Consider the following 7,803-nt stretch of genomic DNA (forward strand, 5'->3'; position numbering starts at 1 on the left):
ATATTAAAAATCAGATCCAATACCATATTTGCATGTGCAGGGATACTGGAGTGATGGAGGTAGATATGTTTAGGGGTAAGGGGAATAGGCAACAGGATATAAGATTAACAGCGTAGCAGCAGCTTGCATGTGAGTGGGTGTGTAGGCCAGTATAAAATGTATGTGCATATGACGTGTGAGTGAGCAAATGGAGCGTGTGTTTGTGTTGGAGTGACGATGTCTGTGAGTGTATATATTGAAATAAAAATGCACTACTCACCCAGAGGATGGCAGTAAACCTCTAAATAGTATGCTGCTGTGGCTGGATATTGGAGCAGGTCCCAGATCTTCCCTCTTTCTTGTACAGTGTGTATTCCATTTTGGGAATCAGGAAAGCCTGGTTTAGTTTATTTTCCTTTCAAACTGTAAACAGAGTCAAAATGTTTGCTTTGACTGTTTGTTGCTTTGTCTCAGCTGTGCATACTACATATTGTTTCAGATGAGTTTGTCATGAGCTTTTGTTTTCATTGACTACACTAAACCTTGTGTTTTCCTTTTTATTGATGCAGTAGTAGCTAAGATGTGGAGAAGTCTGTCTGTAATAAAGCGACGCTCTGCCTTCTTAACAACACTATCAACAGGGCAGGTCCTACAGGCCCTAGTTTTGTCGCACCTTGACTACTGTTCAGTCGTGTGGCCAGGTTCCACAAAAAAGGACTTAGGAAAATTGTCATTGGCTCAGAACAGGGCAGCATGGATGGCCCTTGGATGTACACAGAGAGCTAATATTAATAATATGAATGTCAATCTCTCCTGGCTGAAAGTGGAGGAGAGATTGACTTCATCACTACTTTTATTTATGAGAGGTATTGACATGTTGAATGCATCGAGCTGTCTGTCTAAACTACTGGCACACAGCTCGGACACCCATTCATACCCCACAAGACATGCCACAAGAGGTCTCTTCACAGTCCCCAAGTCCAGAACAGATTATGGGAGGCACACAGTTCTACATAGAGCCACGAATACGTGGAACTCTATTCTACATCAAGTAACTGATGCAAGCAGTAAAATTAGATTTAAAAAACAGATAAAAAAACACCTTATGGAACAGCGGGGACTGTGAAGCAACACAAACATTGGCACAGACACATGCATACACAAACACAATAACATACGCACTATACGTACACATGGATTTAGTACTGTAGATATGTGGTAGTAGTGGAGTAGGGGCCTGAGGGCACAGAGTGTGTTGTGAAATCTGTGAATGTATTGTAATGTTTTAAAATTGTATAAACTGCTTTAATTTTGCTGGACCCTGGGCAGAGTAGCTGCTGCTTTGGCAGGAACTAATGGGGATCCATAATAAATACAAATACAAATACAGCCCGTACAAACATGTGATTGGGAATGTTGATTGAGCCCAACAAAAAGTCCACCGCAAACAGGAAAAAACGATTCAAGCTTTGTTCTCCCTCAGTGCCCATGTTAAAACCTGTCGGATCAGAGAGAGACATCGTGACAGTGTAATACCGCATACTGTTGACATTTGATTTGTTTCCAGTACCTCCTCCAATGAGATCCATACATTTGCAGATTGCCTCAGTAAAGAGGAAATGAAAGTTAAAGTTGAATATCCACTCTCTCCGCCCACTCTCTTCTCCCACAGTTATAACCTGGGACACAGCATTATATGGATTTATAGGACAGAAGAACCTCCAGAGGCTGTGAGCTTGTAAGTGCATTATTCTTACTATTTAGATCCTTGTGTGATTGTGATTGTGTGTGTGTGTGTGTGTGTGTGTGTGTGTGTGTGTGTGTGTGTGTGTGTGTGTGTGTCAGGATTTATTAGCCACCTGACCTCGAGGTGACATCTCAGGGTTTCTATCTCAGAATGACCTTTTAGAGTTTGTGTTTTATGGCACTGAGGCTGTGGAGAGAGGAAACTGCATAAACTTGAAAATATTTTGGTGTACTGTGGGACTAGGGCTGACACAATTACCGTATAACCAAAGACATACAGTATGAAGATAAGCAGAAATTGTTTTTCCAATAGAAATCCCTGACCACGCTTGTAGGTGATGTCATGGCAACGTTGGCTAGCTAAGCTCATGCGCAGAAACACATCATCGGGTCTAACATCGTCACCCGCCGAACTGCGCATGTGCATGACGTCAAATTAAAGGCACTCCTTCAATATAAAGTTGTTTTTTAAGAAAATGAAAATGTGTCAGTTTGTCACTTTCATTACCTGGCCTCCACAATCACCCGACCTCAACTCAATTGAGATGGTTTGGGATGAGTTGGACCATAGAGTGAAGTAAAAGCAGCCAACAAGAGCTCAACATATGTGGGAACTCCTTCAAAACTTTTGGAAAAGCATTCCAGGTGAAGCTGGTTGAGAGAATGCCCATTGTGCAAAGCTGTCATCAAGGCAAAGGGTGGCTACTTTGACGAATCTAAAATCTAAAATATATTTTGATTTGTTTAACACTTTTTTGGTTACTACATGATTCCATGTGTTATTTCATAGTTTTGATGTCTTCACTATTATTCTACAATGTAGAAAATAGTACAAATAAATAAAAACCTTTGAATGAGTAGGTATGTACTAACTTTTGACTGGTACTGTATATATATTCCACTTTGACATTACAGAGTATTTAGTTTTACAATTAAATCAATTTTAATCCCACTTTGTAACACAATAAAATGTGAAGAAATCCAAGGGGTATGAATACTTTTGCAAGGCACTGTACATATACTCTTTAAGTTATTCATGTGTTGTGGTCTTTTTTCTTTGTGCTTTAAAACAGATACACTCACTGGCAAAATGCTTCTGTTGTTTCTGTCTCTGGTTTTGGGAACTCCACAAGGACAAGGTCAATTTCAAACTGCAAACTTAGGTGAAATTATGTTTGTTATGGTATTACTGTAATATTACAATATAATACAACATTGTTATATATGATAATGAACATGTGAATGTCCACTTTTATCATTGTATATATATGAGCATATTTATCATACTGATATCATCCATTGATATCCTTTTAGTCATTGATATCCTTGCATGTTCATTCATTGATATCCTTTGTGTTTTCCAGGGGTTAAAGTAACGTGTGACAATGCATTGGTTCCAAAAGACCAGCAAGTGACACTGTGCTGTACAGTGGATTACACTGCCATACAAACTCCCAACCATGGGATGGAGGGGACTTCAAATGACACAACATGTGTTACTAAGTGGTGTGCATGGAAGCGTTCAAATGATGTACTATTTAATTGTGTAAACAACAGTCACATGAAAGAAATGGAAGCACCGCTACGACACTACTGTTATAAGAAAGAAAATGTTACAAAAGCTGATGAGGGTAATTACACTTTTTCCATTGGCACAGACTGTGGGGTTGATTCAGGGACAGCAAGCGTTTTCATTGTTGCAGTTACTGGTGAGTACAATGCTAAAGTACAAAGCACTACATCAATTACTCCTGTGTCAATTCACTGTCCGGTAAAATATGCTATGCTTTACCGGACAGTGACCAGTCTATATTGGCTAGGGTTAAATGGGCACTGAGTTTTTCCCGATCATGTGATATGACCAGGAAAAGCTTTAGTAATTATTATTATTAAATGTGATAATACAATATTCCTATATAAATTCAATATAGGGCTTTGTACTGTGACGTTTGTGAGTATTCAGTGTGTTCACAGCAAACGTATCTTTATTTTCTCAGCGAAAAGTGTTGACAACAGGAGAGACCAACAATTAAGGTTATTCCTGGTTGTTATCATCATCGTCATCGCTGTTCCGGGCGTTCTATTGTTTCTCAAAACTTCTCGTTCTGGCAGAGGATTGATGGAACGACTCAAGAGTTCTATGACCCAGAGCAACAACAACACTGATGAGAGCCCTGAAGGTTCAAGAGAGGCCGTTACCCTGGTGTCTGCGTAACATTCAGCGTGAGCCAGTTGGCTTGTTGGTTCTTTCGAAATGAACTCAATGTTGACCTCTGCTATGTTGCTGTATGTCAGATGCATTCTACACCAATAAAACACTACTCACTTTTGCACCTAAATTAGTTTTGCACCAACATTTGTGGAATCAGTTAGTGAAATCACTAATAATTGTCTTTCACATAAAAAAAGGGTGCTATCTAGAACCTAACAGAGTTCCCTCGGCATCCCCATAGGAGAACCCTTTAAATAACTCTGGTTCCAGGTAGAACCCTTTTCATAACCCTTACTAAGCTTGTTTATAAAGGGAGTTGGTTTTGGTCTATATATACACATTGATGTGTTGTAATATTCTGTAATATTCTGCTCATCTCACAAGCATTGTTTTCATAACTACTAAACTAAGCTTGTTTTTAATTTTAGCCTAAACTGATGTAATATTCTGGGATTCATGTTTTTTTTTATGAATATAAAATGTTATTGATTTGTGTACAAATAAACTTTTGGAAATAACCAGTCTTCATAATGTTATTTCTCTCATATAGAGCTTGTTGTCTTGTACCGAATTATTATCACCAACAATAATGTACATTTCAGTTATCACAGCACATACAGAGTATCCGTCAGCAGAAAACAACCACAACACTTCCTGTGAACAAGTCAACAGAGGAAACTCTTCTCTATCCATTTATTCAGTTGTTCTTCACCAGTCAGTTGTGAGTGTTTTGCGTGTGTGGAAGAGTGTGTGGAGTTCTCTGATAAATGCAGCTGGTACCTAGGTGGCAGGATGGATGTTCTGTTGTGGAGATGTGTGCTGGGACTCCTCTGCACACCTGCAGTGCTCACCTGGACAGGTAAGTGAGTTTTTAGTTGACCCTAAATGGACAATAAACCTTCAGACAAAAAACAAGGAGGACCAAGGGGGCATTCTTGTCTTCATAATAACAATATGTCTAAAACCTGGGCCCCTGTCTATCTATCTCTCTCCCTGCAAGTTTCCCAGAGCCCCAGTGCCGTATCTCTGATGAAGGTCAACTCCTCGGCCGAGATCCTCTGCTCCACATCGCTACCCGACCCCACAGGCCTCTACCTCAGGGGTCAATTCCACAACAACAGAGATGTGCTGTACTTGTCGATAGCTGACAGAGCAGTCGGTAGGATCACAATCCACAATGGGTTCAGAGGTCGGGTCACAGTGGTGTCAGACCAGGACCAGGAGGTCAAGCGGTACTGTGAGTTCACACTTAGGCTGTCCCAGCTTGGGGTGGAGGACACAGACAGTTACTACTGCAGCTGGAGGTACTACGATACCCAAAGGAAAGTGCTGGTACAGCGGCACAGTAATGGCACCATCATCATTGTCAGAGGTACAAATATTGTTTTATTTATTTAAGAAGAAGAAGAAGAAGAAATGTTATTCATCAGGGTTAGGGTGAATTCCATTTTTCATTCAGATTGTCTTTCTCTTCCTGGATTAACAAAGAATTGGTATCCAATCATTATTCTAGAACTGTCTGTTCCACACTTTTTTATGATACGGTGTGAAAATATCGATCTCTGCAATTTCAACGACATACCACAACTGATGTAAGTGGTTTTAATGTGGCTAGTACTAGCTATGATCATGATTAGTGCACAAGATGTTAGGTATTGTGTTCCAATATGTGCAATATGGACTCACCATATTCCTTTGAATTTCTTTTGAATGAGTTTTCCCTGAGCAGTTGACCAGGCCAGGAAAAACTCAGGGTCAGACTCAAAGGGCTATAATGAAGGCCCAGAGTTTTTCAAGAAGACATGAAGCTGAACCACTTCTTCAAATTCCCTCTCCCCTCCATACAGAGAGCGATCCAGAGAAGGGCTGTGGTGGCGGTCAGGCCATCATGGAACTCATCTTGATTGTGCTGAGTTGTACGGCCTTCATCGTCATCTTCTTCCTCTTCATTGGAGCTCTGATGTGGCGATGCACACGGGTAAGCCAGTGTTTCCCTTATTTGCCACTGCAAAAACATTCAAATAGTAATTATAATAATTTCCGGAATGGTAAAACGTTTTCAGTGTAACATTAAACATATTGGAGCAATATATTTTTTAAATAAGATTATCTTTGAGAACTAACAATCACCATTCTCAGGGAGAATCTGAAATTCCAAAAATGTCATGGGCTGGGTCCCCCAATGATTTTGTTGTAATGTTTCAGTCATTTCAGATAGCATAAGAACAAGGCATAGGCCAAGGCTAAATGTGTATAATTGCAGGAAATTATCTTTAAAACTGAAGATTCTCTCAGGCCCATGACAAAATGTGTAGAATTGCAGGAAATTAGCTTCAAAACAGCAACATTTTGACTCTGCAGCCAAGAGAAGGGCCTATAAAACCGTGCCTTTGGCCATGCCCACGCCCACTAACCCCCCCATTCTGGATGAAGTCTAAGATGAGTGTAAATATGAATTTAAACATCTCTATGTTTTCCTACAGACCAAAAAGCACTACACACCAGCCAGGGACAATAGAAGACACCACCATCACCACCACCAGCATGTGTGTCCACAGCACAGGCCTACTGCTGACCCACAGTTCATCTACTCCAACCGCTCTCCAGGCCATGTCGACTTTAAAGGGATACTGTAACATTGAAGGGAATGGAAGAAGTTAGTCTGCAATTGCGGTAATAATTTACCTGTAGAGTGTCTACGTAGTTAGGCCCTACTGTCTGTTCTCACTAATGGAATGTTCTTTAAATACTATTTTTGGCTAGATTTCAGATATATTTTCAGATGTCTGTCTGAGCAATCCATTATTTGTGTTTATTTGCCAAGTTGGTAGTTGTGCATTTCTGTTCAATGCATCTTACAGAAACATCCGTGCAATTAAATAGTGTGAAATTCTGTGCATTTGTAGGCTACTGTTCTCATGAGCTCTTTCTCACGAAATGTCTGTTTTTCTCTTCTTTTGTGTCTCCACTTCCGATTGTTATGGAAATTGTCTATGTTAACAGAAAGACTCATTCTATGTGACTCAGTGATACGTACGGCAACGTACCATACCACATCCTGCAGTTTGATGTCTGACATGCTTTCCGATCAGATATGGGCTGCCTAATGTGTGAACAGGTCAATTGTTTTGTTTTTTTGCACATCCCGCAGATTTAAAAGAGTTTTGACAATGTTGGCTAATCTGTTTGATTATCCTGGTCTTCATCTGACATGTCCTAATGTGACCAAGCTGAATATAAATTCCATACAGGTCAGAGATATAAAATAGGCATGTGTCAGTCAAGTCAACACACGCCCATTTAAAGAGATATTGCTGCGTTACTTTGTATTTATGGATTCCCTGGTCTCACTAACAGACAGTGGCGAGCCCCACCTGTTTAGTTGATTTATATATATATATATATATATTTGGGGTTGCCTGTGTTGCATGTTATTTTGGCATTAATACGTGTCACAAATCAGTTTGCAAACAATGTAAAAAAATAAAGCTGCATACAAACATGGTCTCTTTTTGCTTTCTTGAGTAAGGCAGCTTCAAAATGCAGGTGTTTCAGCCTAGCTCAGTGATTTCTGTGGTGGTGGGACAGCCAGCGGAAAATACGGATCGTAGGGGTTGGTAATGTTCTCTAGTTGCACCGTGATTGGCTCAGTGTTCTGTCACTCATGGGGACACTACATCTCTGCAAAATCTAAGGAGAGCTCAAAAATTCAAGCCCCTTGGGTGCTGCCATACCAAGCAGGCTCAAGGTCATTGGCCACAGATAGAATGATGTCAAATCACATTATATCTACCATATCGTTGATTGTCGTCAATCTACTGGCAAATTATTTTCAATCCTTGTCATATGAAGAGAAATTAAAGATA

The 7,803-nt window shown here is 40.1% G+C and overlaps 1 protein-coding gene and 1 long non-coding RNA gene across 2 annotated transcripts; both read left to right on the top strand.

Moving 5' to 3' along the window:
* Positions 1-1,602: 1,602 nt before the first annotated feature.
* On the top strand, positions 1,603-4,460 carry LOC106589235 (uncharacterized). Its single transcript, XR_001324804.3, has 4 exons — positions 1,603-1,717; positions 2,799-2,888; positions 3,090-3,434; positions 3,723-4,460. It is a non-coding gene; the product is annotated as an uncharacterized LOC106589235 (long non-coding RNA).
* A 158-nt stretch (positions 4,461-4,618) lies between these two features.
* Positions 4,619-6,826, top strand: LOC106589236 (uncharacterized). Its single transcript, XM_014178959.3, has 4 exons — positions 4,619-4,796; positions 4,938-5,309; positions 5,785-5,915; positions 6,421-6,826. The coding sequence occupies exons 1-4, from the start codon at positions 4,730-4,732 to the stop codon at positions 6,571-6,573; spliced, it is 723 nt and encodes a 240-aa protein (XP_014034434.1). The 5' UTR covers positions 4,619-4,729; the 3' UTR covers positions 6,574-6,826.
* Positions 6,827-7,803: the final 977 nt, after the last annotated feature.

The sequence above is a fragment of the Salmo salar genome, chromosome 28 (genome assembly GCF_965601325.2).
Source record: "Salmo salar chromosome 28, fSalSal1, whole genome shotgun sequence".
In the NCBI taxonomy this organism is placed as follows: Eukaryota; Metazoa; Chordata; class Actinopteri; order Salmoniformes; family Salmonidae; genus Salmo; species Salmo salar.

Coding starts and splice junctions, on each gene's coding strand:
- LOC106589236 (XM_014178959.3), top strand. CDS start 4,730: ATGGATGTTCTGTTGTGGAGATGTGTGCTGGGACTCCTCTGCACACCT. Junction 5,310..5,784: donor CACCATCATCATTGTCAGAG/GTACAAATATTG, acceptor CCCTCCATACAG/AGAGCGATCCAGAGAAGGGC. Junction 5,916..6,420: donor TGATGTGGCGATGCACACGG/GTAAGCCAGTGT, acceptor GTTTTCCTACAG/ACCAAAAAGCACTACACACC.